Source organism: Coregonus clupeaformis, chromosome 13 (assembly GCF_020615455.1).
Source record: "Coregonus clupeaformis isolate EN_2021a chromosome 13, ASM2061545v1, whole genome shotgun sequence".
In the NCBI taxonomy this organism is placed as follows: domain Eukaryota; kingdom Metazoa; phylum Chordata; class Actinopteri; order Salmoniformes; family Salmonidae; genus Coregonus; species Coregonus clupeaformis.
The window spans coordinates 7,587,946-7,610,715 of NC_059204.1; the positions used below are offsets into that span (position 1 = coordinate 7,587,946).

The 22,770-nt window shown below is 43.2% G+C and overlaps 2 protein-coding genes across 4 annotated transcripts; both read right to left on the minus strand.

The window, feature by feature from the left end:
• Window positions 1–724: 724 nt before the first annotated feature.
• LOC123492242 (von Willebrand factor A domain-containing protein 7-like) lies at window positions 725–2,014 on the minus strand. The gene is made up of 3 exons (XM_045224609.1): window positions 1,674–2,014; window positions 1,018–1,290; window positions 725–868 (listed from the first exon to the last, which is right to left on the minus strand). Exons 1-3 carry the CDS (start codon window positions 1,770–1,772, stop codon window positions 725–727), a joined length of 516 nt encoding a protein of 171 aa, XP_045080544.1. The 5' UTR covers window positions 1,773–2,014.
• A 13,753-nt stretch (window positions 2,015–15,767) lies between these two features.
• LOC121579109 (zinc finger protein 239) lies at window positions 15,768–19,510 on the minus strand. 3 transcript variants are annotated; one of them, XR_006002868.2, is made up of 3 exons: window positions 19,389–19,510; window positions 16,244–17,953; window positions 15,768–16,207 (listed from the first exon to the last, which is right to left on the minus strand). XR_006002868.2 is itself a non-coding variant. In XM_041893412.2 (2 exons), exons 1-2 carry the CDS (start codon window positions 19,474–19,476, stop codon window positions 17,016–17,018), a joined length of 1,023 nt encoding a protein of 340 aa, XP_041749346.2. In that variant the 5' UTR covers window positions 19,477–19,510; the 3' UTR covers window positions 15,768–17,015. The 3 variants fall into 3 exon arrangements, 2 of the variants coding, with proteins under 2 accessions (XP_041749346.2, XP_041749345.2); XM_041893412.2 differs by having other exon boundaries at window positions 15,768–17,950; XM_041893411.2 differs by having other exon boundaries at window positions 15,768–17,953.
• Between the last annotated feature and the right edge of the window lie 3,260 nt (window positions 19,511–22,770).

Below are 22,770 nucleotides of genomic sequence, written 5' to 3' on the forward strand. Positions count from 1 at the left end.
CATCCTGTTGTTTCAGGAATTTTTCTGAACAGCAGGAAATGCAAACTTGTAGTGTAATCAAGGCTTCTAAAGTTTGTAATTTCAAATCTCAGACTTGATTTGCCCTAACAAGAAATGTATCAATCCCTACAAAAAATGTCAATTAATTATAATCCACATAATAATTCACTTTTCCTGTTGCTGCAGGATTATTTTCCTGCTGTGAGAAACTGTGTCAAATTAAGATACAGTATCTTTAGGTCTGTTCTGATATAACAATACTTGCACTAAAAGACTACTGATGTAAAACACCATTACATCACCTTTACTAAGGCAGCATGTTGTGACTGCATAAGCCAATATTTGACCCACATCCTGTTGTCTCTGTATAATGAGCAACAGACATGTTAATTTTCCTTACAGCATAACATGACCTCTATTTTGGCAACCACCAATTCAGGACAAAGAAACTATAACAATTGGCATGTGGCTGCACTTTCAGCTGCATCATGCACTGGTCCGTATCAGTTTGTTGTCGTGAGTTGAGTAAACACATTTTCTGCATCAATCTTGGCATCCACTTGGCATCCCTTTGGCAATCACCAATTGACAAAAACCCCATTGTGTTGAATGTGTAAGGATCGTTGTCGAACCTGAATGTTACACCCCTGGTCTCCTCAAAGGAACATCAACCTGCCTGTTTCAGATGGCAATTAGCGATCTCCAAACTCTTTCACTTTCAATATTACTCCCCCTCTTTAACACACACCCAGACGCACGCCCTCGCAATACCTGCAACTCGGCCGATGTCCAACACGTCTGATCTGATGAGATCGGGATGGGGAAATCTGTTGCCCAGTTCTATCCAGTTACTGTGACTGTAGAAGTCCTGAAAATATAAGAATGATAAGTTGTTTAAAATAGTGCTATGCCAAATGCCATGTGATTTAAATGCTTTTAGCTAAACTAATATTTCAGCAAAAGCAATGTCTCTCTTGTCTTGTGGAGTGAGGAGATAATGAAAATCATCGAAATCACCTGTAAGGTGTGTAAAATGTCTCCCAGCGTCTGTCTTGCTGCCTCAAAGTTCCCTCGCTTGACGCTGGCTTTGACAGAGGTCAAGCCATCTGTGATGAGTTTCCGCCCCTCCACGAACCTCTCCCCATCAAAGTGGTACTCTTCATTGAACAGGTGACGGAAGTCAACTCCGCCATTTCTCCAGGTGACGTCTGATATGGCACTCTGGAAACTCTTAGCAGACCCCGATGAGGAGCAGGCTAGAGCCAGAGCCTCTGCAGTCAGGGGTCCGGGCTACAAACACACACACACACACACACACACACACACAAACAAACAAACAAACAAACAAACACGCACACAAACACACACTCAAACAAACACACAAACAAACACACAAACACAAACACGCACACAAACACACACACAAACACAAAAACACGCACACAAACACAAACACACACACACACACACACACACACACACACAAACACGCACACAAACACACACACACATTTTAATACACATTGGTGTAAATAAAATGTATTCTACTATATTCTGTACTACATTAGAAAACACAACACCAATACTTTCTTTACTATGACAAAAGTATAAATAAAATACAGTGACTGATGAGTCTGATGTAGTACTTTGTTTCGTGGCTTTAGTTTACTTACCGGCAGAGTGAAGTCTCTTCCCTCAACAGAGGCCAGTTGCTTGCACACCTGTGCCGTGGTCTGTAAGATGGCTTCCCTAGTGATCTCCAGGTGGTCCATGGAGCTGCGGTCTGTAAGATGGCTTCCCTAGTGATCTCCAGGTGGTCCATGGAGCTGCGGTCTGTAAGATGGCTTCCCTAGTGATCTCCAGGTGGTCCATGGAGCTGCGGTCTGTAAGATGGCTTCCCTAGTGATCTCCAGGTGGTCCATGGAGCTGCCTGCGAAGAGAACCAGGAACCCTTGGACCCCAGTCTGCAGGAGGAGGAGAGAGACTACGGCCAGGACTGATGACATCATCAACCTGTCTGTGGGAGGGAGAGGCCAGTCAACATGACTTATCATAATATTATAGTTTGATCATACAGTGCCTTCAGAAAGTATTCACGCCCCTTAACTTATTCCACATTATGTTGTGTTACAGCCTGAATTCAAAATTGATTAAATATACACCAATACCCCATAATTACAAAGTGAAAACATGTTTTTAGACTTTTCATTTCATTTATTGAAAAATAAAACACTAATATATCTTGATTAGATAAGTATTCAACCCTGAGTCAATACATGTTAGAATCCCCTTTGGCAGTGATTACAGCTGTGAGTCTTCCTGGTATGTGTCTAATAGAAGGATTACTTAATCCTATCCCAGGTATTCCTTAAAGAGGTGGGGTTTCAAATGTCTCCGGAAGGTGGTGAGTGACTCCGCTGTCCTGGCGTCGTGAGGGAGCTTGTTCCACCATTGGGGTGCCAGAGCAGCGAACAGTTTTGACTGGGCTGAGCGGGAACTATGCTTCCGCAGAGGAAGGGGAGCCAGCAGGCCAGAGGTGGATGAACGCAGTGCCCTCGTTTGGGTGTAGGGACTGATCAGAGCCTGAAGGTACGGAGCTGCCGTTCCCCTCACAGCTCCGTAGGCAAGCACCATGGTCTTGTAGCAGATGCGAGCTTCAACTGGAAGCCAGTGGAGTATGCGGAGGAGCGGGGTGACGTGAGAGAACTTGGGAAGGTTGAACACCAGACGGGCTGCGGCATTCTGGATGAGTTGTAGGGGTTTAATGGCACAGGCAGGGAGCCCAGCCAACAGCGAGTTGCAGTAATCCAGACGGGAGATGACAAGTGCCTGGATAAGGACCTGTGCCGCTTCCTGTGTTCCTTTATTCAAGAAAAAGAAAAACAGAACGTAAAATGGCCTTTTCCGAAGCAATGTGTGCCAGTCGGCTCATCTGGGACGTACGTACAATACAACAATACAACATACAATACAACAACATGCTGAATGCAGTAAAGGTGGACAAAGACTGCCATGCACTTGCGGACCTGACGGTTTGTGACCCGAGAGAGCAGGAGATGCATAGAAGTGATAAATGCCCTGACGGTTTGTGACAGAGAGAGCAGGAGATGCATAGAAGTGATAAATGCCCTGAGGTCAGAGGTCAGAGGTCACTCAGAACAGCAGATTGAACACTCTGAACAACCTTATGAGGAAATGGAAGAGACTGAAAATGAGGTCAGCTTTCATCAGTGGACAACTGTTGACTGAGAAGAATTAGTAAACAGACCCATGTGTGTTATTCTTACATTGTTGTTGGAGAAGTTGGAGTCCCTCACTGCCCATTCCTACATTGCGAAGGCTCAAGCTCAGTAGCTAAAGCAATGCAAAAAAGGCAGAGCAGAGCCCTGTGTGTCTGTGGGAAACGTGGGAAATGGGCCGTTGTTGACCGAGGCGAACTGCAAGTTGAACTCGGTGAGATACACTCCTAAATTGATAGTGCAGTTTGTTTAGGCGATTTTACAGCTAACTAGCTACTTCACATGCTGATATTTACTCTGGTATTGTGTGTAACTACATTTGCTAACTCGCTAGCCAGCCAGCCCAGAGAAAGAGCATTGCATTTTTCAACAGATTTCCACAACAATATTCTCGTGTTGCTACCAACCTTATTATAATGACAAAATTAAACATTTGTTAAAAAAACATATTGTTTTCATATATTATTGTTATTTAACACTGTTTAGCACTGTTAATCACAGGAATTATGGGTTGGGGGGTGGATTATCCCTTTAAGGCACCAACCACTGCAACTGGTCGCCAATACCATTTGGGATGTAGAAACATCACTGCAATAGAAGTTGCACTGAAGAAAGAAAATACATTTAAAAATAATTAAATGAAGAATGAGTAGTCCTCAATGTTGTTTTTTTGTTTTCATATAATTTTTCTTTGAGACGTATTTAAACAAACAAATTGTTCTAATTTTAACTGGGGGATTCTTCACACCTTTTACACCTAACAGCAGGAACAGCACCATCTAGTGGTCAGAATCTGGTAATATCAGGAGATGGGATATAAACTGATGGGAATTTTTCAGTGGACTATAGTTGGATCCTTTCAGACTCAGTAAACTATAGGGCTGTTATGGCTGTTTCTTCTTTTCTCATCCGACCTGTCTTCGGGTCAAATTCCTCGCTCCTCTCTAATCCACGGCTGTCCTACCTTATCAGTGACTGAAACCAGACTGTTGCCCTTTGCCTCCCTCCTTAGGCATAGTCCTGGAACGGAGCCAGGGTTGAACAGAGTTCAGACTAAACATGGTTGATCACAGCATGAGGGGACGTTTGGACTGGGGAGGAGGCTGGTATATGTTTGAGAAATGTATTATGGACCTGCCATGTTTAAGTATCGATTGATAGGTTTGGGAATCAATTAGGGGGTCAGAACGGAGCCGTGGGGGGCTTTTGACCATTTATTTCGATTCCTCAAGTCTTAAATCATTGCTAAGAAGAGGTTTGGTCCAAATCGGACATTGTGTACTATACTGTCGAGTTCAAATTGTCTTTCAACATAATGTTGCAGGAATGCTTATCTTCTCTGTTTCTGACTATAGAAACCATTTCAGAACAACCTGAGATGTGGGTTTCATGTCTTGCTGAAATGGAACGACCCCGGATGGCTTCACCTCTGGTGTTCTTCTGAACCACCTGACAGAGTTTGTTGTCAAGGCAGATTTCATGGACGTTGAGGCGGTTGAAGTCTCCAAGAATTGCAAGTCCAAAGTCTGGAGCAGAGCAGGTCAGACGAGGACATTAGATGTTCAATGAGTTCATCTTGATGTGGTGATTGAGGCGTTGAGTACACCACACACACAGCAACAGTAAGATATGTCTCAGGGGTCTCACTGCATTCCAGATGGTCGGGAACACTGATGCAGGTTAAGGGGTATGAGCACAGTCTCTGATGTACAGTGCAACACCTCCACCACGGCGAGAGGTTCAGTTTGGCCCAGAAAAAAAAGATGCAAATATTATCGTATAGTGGCCACTGTCTTTGATATTATCAGTTTGGCCAACCTTTAAAAGGCCGAAGTAACGTTAGCGAACTCGTAAGAAAATGCAACTGACGCGATAGCGGAAATTGTTTTATTCAGAATCTCCCCCCCTCAGTTTGACCCTCGCTCGTGTGAGACAGAGGCCTGTTGTGTGGATATTTCCAGCTTAGTAAGATGTATGCAATGATCCGAATGTGCGATGGTGACCAGACAGTCAAGTTTGTATGTAGGTGAGTTGGTATGTCTTTTTGGCAGACATCACTCCATCTCTCATAGAAACAGTCGATTGATATAATGCTGTCAGAACAGGTGTGTGTCACCCTGACGAGTGATTCCAGAAAGCAAGGGGCCCCTCCATTGTCTGAATGATGTCGGTCAGTATACTGTATAGACCCCTTGAAAACATCTCAAGAGATTTCATCCTGCAAACATTTTAAATACAATATGGTCGATGCTCATTGGCAGGTTGGCAAGTTCTGTTCAACTGAGATTCAGGTTTATTTAACACCATTATTTAGCTACAATAACATCAAATGTAGGATGTCATCTTACATTTAATAACCTTCAATTATACGAATGTTCCAACATTTGCTGGTCCTCAACCATAACCTGTTATCTATAAAAAATTGCCCCAGAAATACAATTTGACACATCATACAAAGCACAACAATGGGAGAACCCTCTCCACACTGCATGTAATGGGAAGATCTCTGTCGAGAGTGAGAGAGAGAGAGACAGAGAGAGCTGGTGTACCTTCAGAGTCATCGAAAAAGAATACACTCTTCCCAGAGTTGGAGCAGATATGAGGCTTCTTTCTCACCATATGCATTTTAATGATGCACCACCTATCTACTTTGAGTGAGACTTTTTCAGAGTCAGAGCACTGGAAAATGGAAAGCTGTTGAGGCTCAGTCACACCGCGACGACTAACAGCCTAAGGCAGCAGGTGGCCTTCCTACCTCCTGTTGTCACCTTGTTGTCACCTTGTTGTCACCTTGTTGTCAATATAGGTACTATCATAGTAACAAAAGAGGTGCTATCATAGTAACAGAAGAGGTGCTATCATAGTAACAGAAGAGGTGCTATCATACATTTACATTTTAGTCATTTAGCAGACGCTCTTATCCAGAGCGACTTACAGTTAGTGAATAATTTTTTTTTTTTTATACTGCCCCCCCGTGGGAATCGAACCCGCAACCCTGGCGTTGCAAACGCCATGCTCTATCAACTGAGGTACATCCCTGCCGGCCATTCCCTCCCCTACCCTGGACGACGCTGGGCCAATTGTGCGCCGCCCATGAGTCTCCAGGTCGCGGCCGGCTGCGACAGAGCCTGGATTCGAACCAGGATCTCTAGTGGCACAGTTAGCACTGCGATGCAGTGCCTTAGACCACTGCGCCACTCAGGAAACTCCTGATCATAGCACTCCTGATCATAGTAACAGAAGAGGTGCTATCATAGTAACAGAAGAGGTGCTATCATAGTAATTGAAGAGGTACTATCATAGTAGCAGAAGAGGTACTATCATAGTAACAGAAGAGGTGCTATCATAGTAGCAGAAGAGGTACTATCATAGTAACAGAAGAGGTACTATCATAGTAACAGAAGAGGTACTATCATAGTAACAGAAGAGGTACTATCATAGTAACAGAAGAGGTACTATCATAGTAGCAGAAGAGGTACTATCATAGTAACAGAAGAGGTACTATCATAGTAGCAGAAGAGGTGCTATCATAGTAATAGAAGAGGTACTATCGTAGTAATAGAAGAGGTACTATCATAGTAACAGAAGAGGTACTATCATAGTAACAGAAGAGGTACTATCATAGTAACAGAAGAGGTACTATCATAGTAACAGAAGAGGTACTATCATAGTAGCAGAAGAGGTACTATCATAGTAACAGAAGAGGTACTATCATAGTAGCAGAAGAGGTGCTATCATAGTAATAGAAGAGGTACTATCGTAGTAATAGAAGAGGTACTATCATAGTAGCAGAAGAGGTACTATCATAGTAATAGAATAGGTACTATCATAGTAATAGAAGAGGTACTATCATAGTAGCAGAAGAGGTACTATCATAGTAGCAGAAGAGGTACTATCATAGTAACAGAAGAGGTACTATCATAGTAATAGAAGAGGTACTATCATAGTAGCAGAAGAGGTACTATCATAGTAGCAGAAGAGGTACTATCATAGTAGCAGAAGAGGTGCTATCATAGTAATAGAAGAGGTACTATCGTAGTAGCAGAAGAGGTACTATCATAGTAATAGAATAGGTACTATCATAGTAATAGAAGAGGTACTATCATAGTAGCAGAAGAGGTACTATCATAGTAGCAGAAGAGGTACTATCATAGTAACAGAAGAGGTACTATCATAGTAGCAGAAGAGGTGCTATCATAGTAATAGAAGAGGTACTATCGTAGTAGCAGAAGAGGTACTATCATAGAAATAGAATAGGTACTATCATAGTAATAGAAGAGGTACTATCATAGTAGCAGAAGAGGTACTATCATAGTAATAGAAGAGGTACTATCATAGTAACAGAAGAGGTACTATCATAGTAGCAGAAGAGGTACTATCATAGTAACAGAAGAGGTACTATCATAGTAGCAGAAGAGGTGCTATCATAGTAATAGAAGGGGTACTATCGTAGTAGCAGAAGAGGTACTATCATAGTAATAGAATAGGTACTATCATAGTAATAGAAGAGGTACTATCATAGTAGCAGAAGAGGTACTATCATAGTAACAGAAGAGGTACTATCATAGTAGCAGAAGAGGTGCTATCATAGTAATAGAAGAGGTACTATCGTAGTAGCAGAAGAGGTACTATCATAGTAATAGAAGAGGTACTATCGTAGTAGCAGAAGAGGTACTATCATAGTAACAGAAGAGGTACTATCATAGTAACAAAAGAGGTGCTATCATTGTAACAGAAGAGGTGCTATCATAGTAACAGAAGAGGTGCTATCATAGTAACAGAAGAGGTGCTATCATAGTAATAGAAGAGGTACTATCATAGTAGCAGAAGAGGTACTATCATAGTAACAGAAGAGGTACTATCATAGTAGCAGAAGAGGTACTATCATAGTAACAGAAAAGGTGCTATCATAGTAACAGAAGAGGTGCTATCATAGTAACAGAAGAGGTGCTATCATTTACATGTATATTTTAGTCATTTAGCAGACGCTCTTATCCAGAGCGACTTACAGTTAGTGAGTTCATACATTTTCATACTGGCCCCCCGTGGGAAACGAACCCACAACCCTGGCGTTGCAAGCGACATGCTCTACCAACTGAGCTACACGGATTATAGTAATAGAAGAGGTACTATCATAGTAACAGAAGAGGTACTATCATAGTAACAGAAGAGGTACTATCATAGTAACAGAAGAGGTACTATCATAGTAGCAGAAGAGGTACTATCATAGTAACAGAAGAGGTACTATCATAGTAGCAAAAGAGGTGCTATCATAGTAATAGAAGAGGTACTATCGTAGTAGCAGAAGAGGTACTATCATAGTAATAGAAGAGGTGTTATCATAATAATAGAAGAGGTACTATCATAGTAACAGAAGAGGTACTATCATATTAACAGAAGAGGTACTATCATAGTAGCAGAAGAGGTACTATCATAGTAACAGAAGAGGTACTATCATAGTAATATAAGAGGTACTCTCATAGTAACAGAAGAGGTGCTATCATAGTAATAGAAGAGGTACTATCATAGTAACAGAAGAGGTACTATCATAGTAATAGAAGAGGTACTATCATAGTAATAATATAGTTTTTTTATGTCAACGTTGTGAACAGAGTGCCCCATGGTGGCGGTGGGGTTATGGAATGGGCATGCAAAAGCTACGGACAACAAACACAATTGCATTTTATCGAAGGCAATTTGAATGCACAGAGATACCGTGACGAGATGCTGAGGCCCATTGTCATGCCATTCATCCGCTGCAATCACCTCACCTTTCAGCATGATAATGCTTGGCCAAATGTCGCAAGGATCTGTACACAATTCCTAGAAGCTGAACATTTCCCAGTTCTTCCATGGCCTGCGTACGCAGTGGTAAACTGGAATTAAGTCTTCTCCAGACAGAATGCAGGTGGATGTTCTATTTAAAAACGTTCCACCCATCAGGCATAAACGAAGAATTGTTATTGAAGTATTTTCTGTAACTGTTGTATTGCCTCTTATTGGTGTTAGATACCATTACATTTACATTTACATTTTAGTCATTTAGCAGACGCTCTTATCCAGAGCGACTTACAGGAGCAATTAGGGTTAAGTGCCTTGCTCAAGGGCACATTAACGTCATTTAGCAGACGCTCTTAGCCAGAGCGACTCACAAATTGGTGCGTTCACCCTATAGCCAGTGGGATAACCACTTTACAATTTGGGGGGATAGAAGGATTACTTTATCCTATCCCAGGTATTCCTTAAAGAGGTGTGGTTTCAAATGTCTCCGGAAGGTGGTGAGTGACTCCGCTGTCCTGGCGTCGTGAGGGAGCTTGTTCCACCATTGGGGTGCCAGAGCAGCGAACAGTTTTGACTGGGCTGAGCGGGAACTATGCTTCCGCAGAGGAAGGAGCCAGCAGGCCAGAGGTGGATGAACGCAATGCCCTCGTTTGGGTGTAGGGACTGATCAGAGCCTGAAGGTACAGAGGTGCCGTTCCCCTCACTGCTCCATAGGCAAGCACCATGGTCTTGTAGCGGATGCGAGCTTCAACTGGAAGCCAGTGGAGTGTGCGGAGGAGGGGGGTGACGTGAGAGAACTTGGGAAGGTTGAACACCAGACGGGCTGCGGCATTCTGGATGAGTTGTAGGGGTTTAATGGCACAGGCAGGGAGGCCAGCCAACAGCGAGTTGCAGTAGTCCAGCCGGGAGATGACAAGTGCCTGGATTAGGACCTGTGCCGCTTCCTGTGTAAGGCAGGGTCGTACTCTCCGAATGTTGTAGAGCATGAACCTGCAGGAGCGGGTCACCGCCTTGATGTTGGCGGAGAACGACAGGGTGTTGTCCAGGGTCACGCCTAGGCTCTTCGCACTCTGGGAGGAGGACACAGCGGAGTTGTCAACCGTGATGGCGAGATCATGGAACGGGCAGTCCTTCCCCGGGAGGAAGAGCAGCTCCGTCTTGCCAGGGTTCAGCTTGAGGTGGTGATCCGTCATCCATACTGATATGTCTGCCAGACATGCAGAGATGCGATTCGCCACCTGGTTATCAGAAGGGGGAAAGGAGAAGATTAGTTGTGTATCGTCAGCGTAGCAATGATAGGAAAGGCCATGTGAGGATATGACAGAGCCAAGTGACTTGGTGTATAGGGAGAAAAGGAGAGGGCCTAGAACTGAGCCCTGGGGACACCAGTGGTGAGAGCACGTGGTGCGGAGACAGCTTCTCGCCACGCCACTTGGTAGGAGCGACCGGTCAGGTAGGACGCAATCCAGGAGTGAGCCGCGCCGGAGATGCCCAGCTCGGAGAGGGTGGAGAGGAGGATCTGATGGTTCACAGTATCAAAGGCAGCAGACAGATCTAGAAGGACAAGAGCAGAGGAGAGAGAGTTAGCTTTAGCAGTGCGGAGAGTCTCCGTGACACAGAGAAGAGCAGTCTCAGTTGAATGACCAGTCCTGAAACCTGATTGGTTTGGATCAAGAAGGTCATTCTGAGAGAGATAGCAAGAGAGTTGGCTAAAGACGGCACGCTCAATAGTTTTGGAAAGAAAAGAAAGAAGAGATACTGGTCTGTAGTTGTTGACATCAGTGGGGTCGAGTGTTGGTTTTTTTGAGAAGGGGAGCAACTCTCGCTCTCTTGAAGACGGAAGGGACATGGCCAGCGGTCAAGGATGAGTTGATCAGCGAGGTGAGGTAGGGGAGAAGGTCACCGGAGATGGTCTGGAGAAGGGAGGAGGGGATGGGGTCAAGCGGGCAGGTTGTTGGGCGGCCTGCAGTCACAAGTCGCAGGATTTTATCTGGAGAGAGAGGGGAGAAAGAAGTCAAAGCATAGGGTAGGGCAGTGTGAGCAGGACCAGCAGTGTCATTAGACTTAACAAACGAGGATCGGATGTTGTCAACCTTCTTTTCAAAGTGGTTGACGAAGTCATCCACAGAGAGAGAAGGGGGGGGAGGATTCAGGAGGGAGGAAAATGTGGCAAAAGAGCTTCCTAGGGTTAGAGGCAGATGCTTGGAATTTAGAGTGGTAGAAGGTGGCCTTAGCAGCAGAAACAGATGAAGAAAATGTAGAGAGGAGGGAGTGAAAAGATGCCAGGTCGGCAGGGAGTTTAGTTTTCTTCCATTTCCGCTCCGCTGCCCGGAGCTCTGTTCTGTGAGCTCGCAATGAGTCATCAAGCCACGGAGCTGGAGGGGAGGACCGAGCCGGCCGGGAGGATAGGGGACACAGAGAGTCAAAGGATGCAGAAAGGGAGGAGAGGAGGGTTGAGGAGGCAGAATCAGGAGATTGGAGGGAGAAGGATTGAGCAGAGGGAAGAGATGATAGGATGGAAGAGGAGAGAGTAGTGGGAGAGAGAGAGCGAAGGTTGCGGCGGCGCATTACCATCTGTGTAGGGGCAGAGTGAGTAGTGTGGGAGGAGAGCGAGAGGTTGCGGCGGCGCATTACCATCTGTGTAGGGGCAGAGTGAGTAGTGTGGGAGGAGAGCGAGAGAGAAAAGGAAACAAAGTAGTGGTCGGAGACATGGAGGGGAGTTGCAGTGAGATTAGTAGAGGAGCAGCATCTAGTGAAGATGAGGTCAAGCGTATTGCCTGCCTTGTGAGTAGGGGGGGACGGTGAGCACCCTACTCTTACAAACCTGTCTTATTTATTCTGAGGAAGTGTTCACATGGTATACTGTATGTAGAAGCAGTAATTGATGTTTCTGTACGCTTTTGTATATTTTGTATATAATCTAGATCATGCATTCTATTGTACTAGGTACTGATTTATAGATTTTCTGATGTATTTTCTTGCCTGATCATGTGACATATGCAATTGTCATTGAAATAGAAACCAGGTGTGTGTGCCGACAATTTCCACTGATGACGGCCTGACGCCCAAACGTTTCTGTTTTGTTTTGACCTTTCATTATGCATTTATGCCAAGAGCTGCAAAGCTGTCATCAAGGCAAAGGGTGGCTATTTGAAGAATCTCAAACATAAAATATATTTTGATTTGTTTAACACTTTTTTGGTTACTACATGATTCCATGTGTGTTATTTCATAGTTGTGATGTCTTCACTATTATTCTACAATGTAAAAATGTTAAAAATAAAGAACAACCCTTGAATGAATAGGCGTGTCCAAACTTTTGACTGGTACTGTATATTTGTGCCGCCATCTTGATAACGTGTCATCGATGACATCACTAGAATGGTTCGACTGACAGGCAGTCCTGATTATAATGCATTTCAGTAGCCTCATTGAGAAGGTTTTAATTTTAAAAAATAAAAAACATTTAAAAAATGATATTAGTGCCTTTAGAAGGCTATCCTGTTAAAGACCAGCCGGGTAACACGGCATGAACGATAAATTGACCCCAAAATGTTGATATCTATGAACGTTAGCAGAACAGCTTGCTACAGTGCAGGATTTTACTATGGACATTGGCAGTGTAACAAGTGTTGAATTTCATGTTGTATAATTACATAAAATCTCGGAATAGTTCCATGCCTGTGTGAAGGAAATTTTCTTGTGTGAAGAGACAGCCTTGAAATTGTACATCTTGTCTCATACAATCATTGGTTCCTGTAGGTGCTGGGTAGAGATATGAGGAGGAGACGGTCATGGCCCACTCCTTCGGACCATCTGGCAGAACGCCCAGAATATGTTATTAAAGTTAAGATAGGAGACTGAGCCAGTCACATGTAGGAACCAATCCAATGAATCATGTTTGTGTAGGTTTTTATGTAGCTGTATATAAGGCACTATAAGGAACTCCCTTTTGGAGCTCACTTCAGAACGGTACATTACGCGTCTAAGTTTGACTGTGACCTCTCCAGCTTGCTGACAATAAAGAGTGATTCATTTAATATTGACTTTGAGTGTCCCTGTGTTGAATTTCCATGAAGCTTGATATCGCCGTCCTCCCTTACATCTTCTCTGGCTACTGTACCCATGTGGAAGAGGTAGGATGCTGTACAATTGTCCCATGAAAATCATAATCAATCCATATGTGTTAAAAGACTTATGTGTTCATATGGTCACTGACCATGTATTATCATGGTCTCTCCATTATATAGTGATAGGTGTGCATTTCAGTCACTTATAACCTTTTAATCTTGTAATGTGACCCTACTGTACTTGTTGGCTAGCTTCTGTAATTTCTACTGTAGGCTACATCGTCATTGGGCTAGCATGGCTATTCATGTCCCTTTTCATGTGAGTTTGCACTTTGCAGAGGAGTTGGCGCATGAAGGCAGCACAGCATTTGTTTATGGAAGTTTTTCCCTGTCATTATTGATATGAGGTTTTTATAGTGTTGTGTGAAACCAGGGGAGAGTTGGTAGATAAGTGGCTTGGTGCCACAGAGTCTGCATTCCGTTATGTCAAAGGAGACTACTGATGTTGATCTTAGAATGATTGATGGACAGGATATACTGACTTGGGTGTAAAGAGTAATGACATCAGAGAAGGGGGTGCCCACTGAGGGTTAACAGATGTTCGTGAAGAAACGTGTAACAGAGTGTATATATATAGAGAGTGGCTCTTTGTTCTGGAGTTGGAAGATGGCAGAGGCAGGGCCATGTCCTTCGTCTGTTATAACTAACCATGGTACCATATTAAATATCTTATATGAACTCCCCATCAAAAGTGACTAAGTACATCCTTACATTCGTAATCACTTGATACCCCAGAAACTCATCATAACAATTATCAGGTATGTCATGCGTTTTTGTTAAGATATTTTGACGATATTTTGACGATATTTTACTGTTTTACAGTTTGCAAGTGCAATTCACGTACTTTACGTATCGCCTGGCTGTCATTGAGACAGTTGGCTAGCCTTGTGGGCAACTGTACATTTAAAAGGGGATTGTTTTCCGACATTTAGGCCCTACCCTACCCAGGTCCAATTACTTCTGCCAAATGTAAGGCCCTGCCCGAAACCCGAAATAACTTCCTCCATTAGTAAATCCATTAGCTGCTCCTCTCTGAGGGTCACCCTCTCCATGGCAACGGCTCTGCTTGGGCTGCTCTGCGCAATGAGGAGACATGAGAGAGCGTTTTGGCTGTTAGCTTCTTTTCATTACTCTGAACTCCCACAAAACTCAAGGAACATTTATTGCATGCCCACTCCAATCTCACATGCCCTACATGTGGAACCAAGTTCGACCCACACACCACCCACTCCACCCAGTTAGGGAGAGGGTAATCTTGGGAGTTGTAGGAATTGACTCCATTGTTACTTAATAATCAATACTCAGCTCCTCCCCTCATCCCTTGGGCCAATTAGTGATACATTAATTTATGTTGTGTCGTGGAAATTCTAACCAATAAGGAGAGTCTTTGTTATTTCTTCAAACAATCATACTTTAATATTGATAAATGATTGCAATAATGGAGCTGGTCAACGACCACCCGTACCGTAGGTGATCGTTGAGAGACCAACAATACAGGAAATGCTGAGATCTTATATAGAGGACCTAAAAATGCTTAGTCATGGCAGGTTCCACCACTCGACGGCAGTTCAGGGCATCATAAGCTACCTTGTTTTCTTCTTGTGGTTATGTGTATCGGGTCATAGCGCACAAACAAGTGATAACGTTAGTTCCGTTACTCCTCTCTGTTCAAGCCAGCCTCTGTTCTCTTCATATCTCCACACAGCTGTGCCCTTGAAGGATTTGAGGAGAACAGGATAGACTGAGACACTGTGGTCGCTGTGAGGCTCTTCCTCTTGTTGCCGTGTGACCAAGTTGAACAGAAGCCCAGATGGTTGGAAACAATAACAGGTCGTCGCACCTTGTCCTTGACGATATGCCCAGACCAGCTGCGGGGAGTGAACGTGGAAGAGAGGAACCATCCTTTCTCAGAAGCACAGTATTGGTAGAATAGAAATGTCTTACTATTGTTAAGCATATAATTGTTAACTATTGATATTAAACAAATCAGGTAAATACGTAATTTTTCTTTCACAGTTGCTTGGATTAAACAGAGAGAAAAAAACTATCACGTAATTTTTTCCCTTGCTGGAAATCATTCACTCCTGATTCTTGGAATCGTCCAGCCGGGATTTTGGGAAAACCAGGGAATCTATTGCAAATTCCCTGAATTTTGCAAGCCTAGTCCAGACAGAGAGCTGGTGTACCTTTTAGAGTCATTGGAGACAAGACAGTCATCCCAGAGTTGGAGCAGCTACTGAATGATGCTTCATTTTAATGATGCACCAACTATCTACTTTGACAGACCTTTTTTTTCAGAGGCACTGGAATATGGAAAGGTGTTAAGGCTCAGTCACACCGCGGCGACTAACGGCAGCGGGTGGCCGTCCTATCGCTTGTTGTCACCATGGTGATGTCAAAGCTAAAATTACACCTCTGCAAGATTAACCACTCAACTCGACCCTGCCTACCCAATAGCAGTCCGGTTATTCCATGTCGTTAACCCCTACAGATCTGATAGATATCACTCTGCCATACCACTGAGCTAGTCTACAGCTAGGGACTGTTCCTCAGACTCAACAGTAAGGGCCTTACAGTAAAGTGGACTGTCCTCAGAGCCAAGTGCCTGTGCCGTAAATTGAATTGATAGACCCCTTCAGCACCCTTAACTAAACCCTTATTGGGGTGTGCCAATAATTTTTATTTTTTTTCCTAGACATTTTAATAAGAAGCACAATATTTAATAACAAGAAAAACGGTTTCTTACCTTCTACAACTCTATAAACAGTTTTTTTTGTCTCCCCCCTCAGGATGATCAGTCCCTCAGACGGCGTCTAAAAACTCTAACAACTACTTTAACACACTTCTATCAATGGGCCAACCTTAAGGGTTCCTCCTAGAATTGTACTTTAACTGAGTATAATAAAAAATATATTTTAAGCTAAAAAGCTACAGCAAAAATCTTCTTCCAGCAGTCGACAGGTTCTTCTGGCAAGCTCAGAGAGTTCCCCTCTTCCAAAAATAATGGCTCTTTTAAACCCTCCATTTTTCTTTCTGCTAACTCATTGTGGTGAACACCTACCCCAATGAGGCATCCATTGGGGTAGGTAACACCTAATGCGGCCCTCGTTCAAAAAGGTGCTTTTTCAGCCCCCTTAACTTCCACCTTTTTCTCACCTAAGCAGGACGTCCATCCACTTCACCCACTAACCACCCTGACCTGGGGATTTCCAGATCAAGCTAGCATCATTAATGTACTTTATTAACCTTATCTTGTAAAACATTAGTTTTTAAACATTAATCTTCCTTACTCCAACTCAACGTACTACTCCCATTGCATCTTAAACATCCACCAACTTAAACATTTCATCATTACAAAATGTAATTATCAACCTCCTACGGACCTTGTTCCTCTAAGCTTAACAAACATAGTCCATATGCATTGTACCTTAAAGCAAACAACATTGTTAACCATTTTACTACATTACTTTAAATCACACATTGTTAACCCTTTCACTGCATTACTCTAATCCCCCTTTAATAATATATTCTACTGTATATTTCCCAGTTTCTAACCTTTAACATTCAACATATTTAACCTTTAATCATTATTTTAATAAATTCCAGTCCAAATTCATTTATTTTTCTTCATTTTCTTGTTTTCTTTAATCAATGTCAATCCCATTAATGTTCATTTTTCTTTGTGCTCCGTGTGAAAGTGAAACTTCTTCATGATTGTGTGCGTGGTCGTATGCAAGTGTGTCTCTAAAATGTCACAGAGAACTGGGCCTTAACCTGCTACTCTTGTCAGTGTGTTATAGTCCCAAACGGTCATCGAAGTTGTTAAAAGGTTTCTCACACCCATCTTTCTGGTGTGTATTCTCTCTTAGCCAGTGTGCACGCTGCGCTGATGTTGCTTTAGGGTGCTTGACTGTGCGAAACCCCTCCCACACTTGGTGCAGTGGTAAGGCTTCTCTCCAGTGTGAACCCGTATGTGTTTTTTCATATCCGATGAAGTGGCACATCTCTTCCCACAATGAGAGCATTTGTAAGGTTTCTCTCCAGTGTGACTCAGTCTCTGATGCCTTGCTAAACATTTAGCTCTAAAGAAGGCCTTGCTACATTGGGAACAGCAGTGACGCTTCACTGTGCTGTGTATAAGTTGGTGCTCTATTAAACCATCTGCTCTTTTAAAGGCTCTTCCACACACAGAGCAAACATGGGGCTTCTGTTCACTGTGAGTTAACTGATGGGTTTTCATGTGGTTGGCATGATTGAAACTCTTCCCGCAGTCTGAGCAGTGGTAAGGTTTGTCTCCAGTGTGCACCCGCTGGTGTTGCTTCATGTGACTTACATGTGAGAAACTTTTCCCACAGTCAGGGCAGTTATAAGGCTTCTCTCCTGTATGTATCCTTTCATGTAGTTTCAGGTTTCCAGATTGAGAGAAGCGCTTTCCACATTGGGTGCAACAATAGGGTTTCTCTCCTGTATGTATTCTTTGGTGAATTTCCAAGCTTGCATGTGTGGTTAAATCTTTACCACAGTCAGAACATTGGTAGGTTTTTGATTTTTCTCCTGTATGAATTCTTGCATGTAATTTCAGGGATGTTGCTTTGGAGAAACTCTTCTCACACTGAGCACAGGCATGAGGCTTCTTTTCTGTATGAATTCTAAAATGTCTTTTTAGGTTTGACAGAAGGGAAAATTGTTTTCCACACTGGGAGCAGTCGTATGGTTTCTCTGGTTTGGTCTGGTCCAGGTCTGTCTCTAATGTTGAAGAACAACTCTTCCCGCTGTTAGAGGAAGAGGTTGGGTTCTCTCCTGCTAATGACAAACAGTTTATTTAGTTAACAAAGACAACCATTAAAAGCTGCATAAGGTCTAGTCCAACAAAATTCCAAGACTACTCCCATAACTTGCTTGAAATGTTTGGATTGAAATGTTTGGATTGGATCGTAGCTATGTGTGCAATATGATGAGAACCAAGTCCGTTAGTTACCAGTAATATGCATACTATACCTCAACCAAGTCCTTTACTTACCAGTAATATGCATACTACACCTCAAATGGCTGTGTCTTATTTCCACATTGTACAGTAGTTCTAATAATATGTGTAGGGCATACCCTCTACCTAGAACCTAGAAGGGTTCTTCGGCTGTCCCCATAGGAAAACCATTTGAAGAACCCTTTTGGGTTCCATGTAGAACCTGTAAGGGGAAACGTAATAGTCTGAAGAGATAGCCTTGAATTGTACACAGTGTGTATCTTCTCTCACTCTATAATAATAATAATAATAATAATAATAATAATAATAATATGCCATTTAGCAGACGCTTTTATCCAAAGCGACTTACAGTCATGCGTGCATATATTTTTGCGTATGGGTGGTCCCGGGGATCGAACCCACTACCCTGGCGTTACAAGCGCCGTGCTCTACCAGCTGAGCTACAGAGGACCACACTCTATCCTGGTCCGTGCAGGTGACTGTGACCTCCTCCTCCTCTTCCTCCTCCTCCTCCTCCTCAGACCAATTGGCAGAACGACCAGAATATGTTCTGGAAGTTAAGATAGGAGACATTGCTCAGTTTCTTGGGAAACCCGCGCGATAACAGCCAGCCAGCCTGCAGGAACCAACCCTATGAACCAGGCCTATGTAGCTTTTCAGTGTAGCGGTATATAAGAGGACTGAAGGGACCGTCCTGGTGGAGCTTGTGGCAGACGTGTGTTTATTGTAACCTCTCCAGTTAACTGATAATAAAGACGTATTCATTTAATATTGACTTCAGGTGTCCCTGGTGGTTAATTTCCACCACACCTTCACCTCTCCTCTAAATAATATACTTTGTATTATGGTTGAAAAATGAGTCACGTCAACAAAACGTATTATGCATCGTTTGTAACAAAATCTAGTTTTAGGAACAGAGAACTGAATCAAATGGCATCTCCCACTGCCTGCCAACGACTTCCACGTAGGATACATTCCATATGGTTTCCTTTACAATTAATAATGACATTAGTTCAAACAATCCTCAATTCAGACACATTTCTATTAGAAATTTCCCCAAACATTACAGATCCATAACATTCCAAATGATCATAGAGAACTGAGGAGACTCACACCTTTCCTCTTCCTCTTCCTCTTTCTCTTTCAAAACTCCGGGACAGTCAACACAGAAGACCAATAAAGAACATGAAAACATGAGGCTTCCATAAAAAAACAAAAACACAATGCACTTATCAAGTACGAATCCCTACTTACCTTGGAAAGTTAAATCGTCACGATCCACCTCTTCTTCACCTTCTTTTCTGACTGTGCTCTGCTCCAGCTTCTGCCAGCGGTCCCCCATTTTTGTTGACGTGTTCCGTGTTACCCGAAGTGCTGTGACGTCTTTTTGGCGCGACCAGCTCCTACAGTCAAATATTAACCACAGATAGAACAATGAGACAGATATTTCACTGGACGTATAAATGTGAAGCATCCGCTTGGCGTTTCCACTCACTACCAAATATGGTAGTGAGAGGAAGCCCATTGGCCGGCAGTGGGAGAAGATGGAACGAGATGGATTTTGACCAATATTCTGCACATTTTCTCATTTACATTTTAGTCATTTAGCAGACGCTTTTATGCAGAGCGACTTAACAGTTAGTGAGTGCATACATTTTTTTATACTGGCCCCCAGTGGGAAACGAACCCACAACCCTGGCGTTGCAAGCGCCATGCTCTACCAACTGAGCTACAAGGGCTCATCAATGAAACATTTGATCTCAATACAGTTTTCTGTTCCCAAAACTAGAATCTGTGCTGAACAGAGTGGACAAAGTTTTGTAGACTTTACCCTTTGCCAAAGTGGCGAATTGAGTTATTATACAGGCGCACTTCATCGAGTAGGCGTTCCCTAACGGAAATATGCAAATGTTCCTAGAACGCACCAATAGGATCACGCTATTTCGTGCTTGGCTCTGCCCACTATGACTCTTTGTTCCCATTGGAAACGACAGCCTGTGGTCTATCTTAGTTGAAAAAATATTTGGATGTCCATTCGGAGCTCAAGAAAAAAATACCTAGAATAAATGCTGTGCCGACTTTATCATGAACCCCTGAAGGAACGGGGAAAACCAGACTAGCATCTCTAGCTCGAACCGAAGAAAGCACAGCCTATATGACTTGGGGGTAAATACTACTTCATATATTTTGGAGGTAAGTACTACTTCCTAGCTAATTAGCTAGTTTCTTTGATTAGCTATCTAACGTTACCTAGCTAGCAACAACAATAAGAAGCTGGGGTGTATTCATTAGTCCAAAACAGTTGCGCTTTGCAACGAAAACGAGTTTCTATTGGACAAATTCAGGTAGGTCCCTCCCCGTTTCGTTCCGTTTACGAAACGTTTTGCAACAGAATCGGCGTAATGAATATGCCCCTGCTGTGCGGTGAATTGTGCTAAACGAGGTGATCAGGGATGGAGATTATTCTCTATACCAAGAGGATATCATCCCTTCCAAAAGAATCGAAGACAATTGTGGCTGCAAGACGTACAGAAAGAGTGGACTGGCGCCCCGATGGTCTGAATGGTTATTATAGCTTATGTGGAGCATAATTATTTTTATTTTTTACTTAAAACTTATTTTTCTTAAAACTGCATTGTTGGTTAAGGGCTTGTAAGTAAGCATTTCACTGTAAGGTCTACACCTGTTGTATTCAGCGCATGTGACAAAAAACATTTGATTTGATTTGAGTGGAGGCTGCTGAAGGGAGGACGGCTCATAATAATGGCTGGAATGGAGTCAATGGAATGGTATCAAACACATTAAAGATGTGGTTTTCATGTGGTTGATACCACATGTTCAGCGACACCTCCCCCATATTTATTCCTGACTCTTATATGGATGTTCTATTGTTACTACAGTATTGTCAGTGATGGCCTTTATATGAATATGGCCAATATATGGAAGTTATATGAAGTTAGCAAGTTATTGATTTCATTAATCTTATTTCTGAGGCTATATATAGTAATATAGGCTATTTCTAGCCCTTTCCTGGGTAGCTTATTTTTTTATTTTATTTTTTTGGGTGGATGGATCAGCTTAATATTGCAGATAGATTGTAACTTCTATCAATGTAATTGTCTGCATCACTTCCAATCCCCCATGTTTTTTATATATATACTCCCCTTTATTCCTTTTCAACCCCGCCATCCTTTCCCTACTTGGGGTAAATTAGTGAACAACAATGCCCAGGCCTCTACTTCCGGTCTATACTTACTATCTACCCCTTATGGACACAGTCAATTTTACAATATATATATATATATATATATATATATTTTTTTTTTTGCTCCTGAACTTCTTCTACTCTCAACCTCTCCGATCATTTTCATGATGTCCATCCGGTTTGCTTCTATATGCCATATCTTTCTAACTGTGCTCTTTCCCAAAAGCTCCCAACAGACAACCTATATACTTATTATGGACACAGTATGCTTTACATTATTAGCTATCTTTGTGGGTAGGTCTGTTTCCTGGGTAGCTTATTAGATATAGAAAATATATGGAAAACCACAAACAAAGCAAGCCGTCAATCAGGACGTGGGGCTGAAGCTATGAATCCAGTGGCTTTGTTCTCTCACCTCCTCCAGGCTTTGTTCTTCACCTCCTCCAGGCTTTGTTCTTCACCTCCTCCAGGCTTTGTTCTTCACCTCCTCCAGGCTTTGTTCTCTCACCTCCTCCAGGCTTTGTTCTTCACCTCCTCCAGGCTTTGTTCTCTCACCTCCTCCAGGCTTTGTTCTCTCACCTCCTCCAGGCTTTGTTCTCTCACCTCCTCCAGGCTTTGTTCTTCACCTCCTCTAGGCTTTGTTCTCTCACCTCCTCCAGGCTTTGTTCTCTCACCTCCTCCAGGCTTTGTTCTTCACCTCCTCTAGGCTTTGTTCTCTCACCTCCTCCAGGCTTTGTTCTCTCACCTCCTCCAGGCTTTGTTCTCTCACCTCCTCCAGGCTTTGTTCTTCACCTCCTCTAGGCTTTGTTCTCTCACCTCCTCCAGGCTTTGTTCTTCACCTCCTCCAGGCTTTGTTCTCTCTTCCTCCAGGCCTTTGGGTGGGAGAGTGGACTGAGTGGAATGAGCCTGTCATAGCAGATGTAAGCAATATCCCCAAGCTCCCTGGCAGCCTTCATTCCTGGGATCAGTTATTTTATTCTCTGGTTCCTTTCAAGTTCTTGGATCTCTCCTGAACAGCCACCTTGTCCTTGTTCCTCAGGAACTTTACCACTATCGACCTGGTTCTGTCACCTGGGCCGGAGATAGGTTGAGCGCGTCCACAGGACTTGAAAACCTCAATCTTCCTATGATCCATATGCAGCTTTTCATCAATCGTTTTCCTCACTTTGTCCTCAGACTCCGTCCAGGTCGGTATCAGCGCTGTGACATAACGTCTAGATGTGCTGGGCTTCCTAGCCCAGGATACCCCCGCCGGGTGGACTCGCCACCGGTGATTGGCCGGTCTATTAATGTGAGGAGTCTGATGGTGAAAATAGACATGATGAAAGTCTGGGTTCACTCTGTTGACCCAGATGTCTTAGTTCTGTCCGAGACCTGGCTTAAGACATCTGTTGTAAATCAGTCTATAGGCTTGGATGGTTATAATGTTTA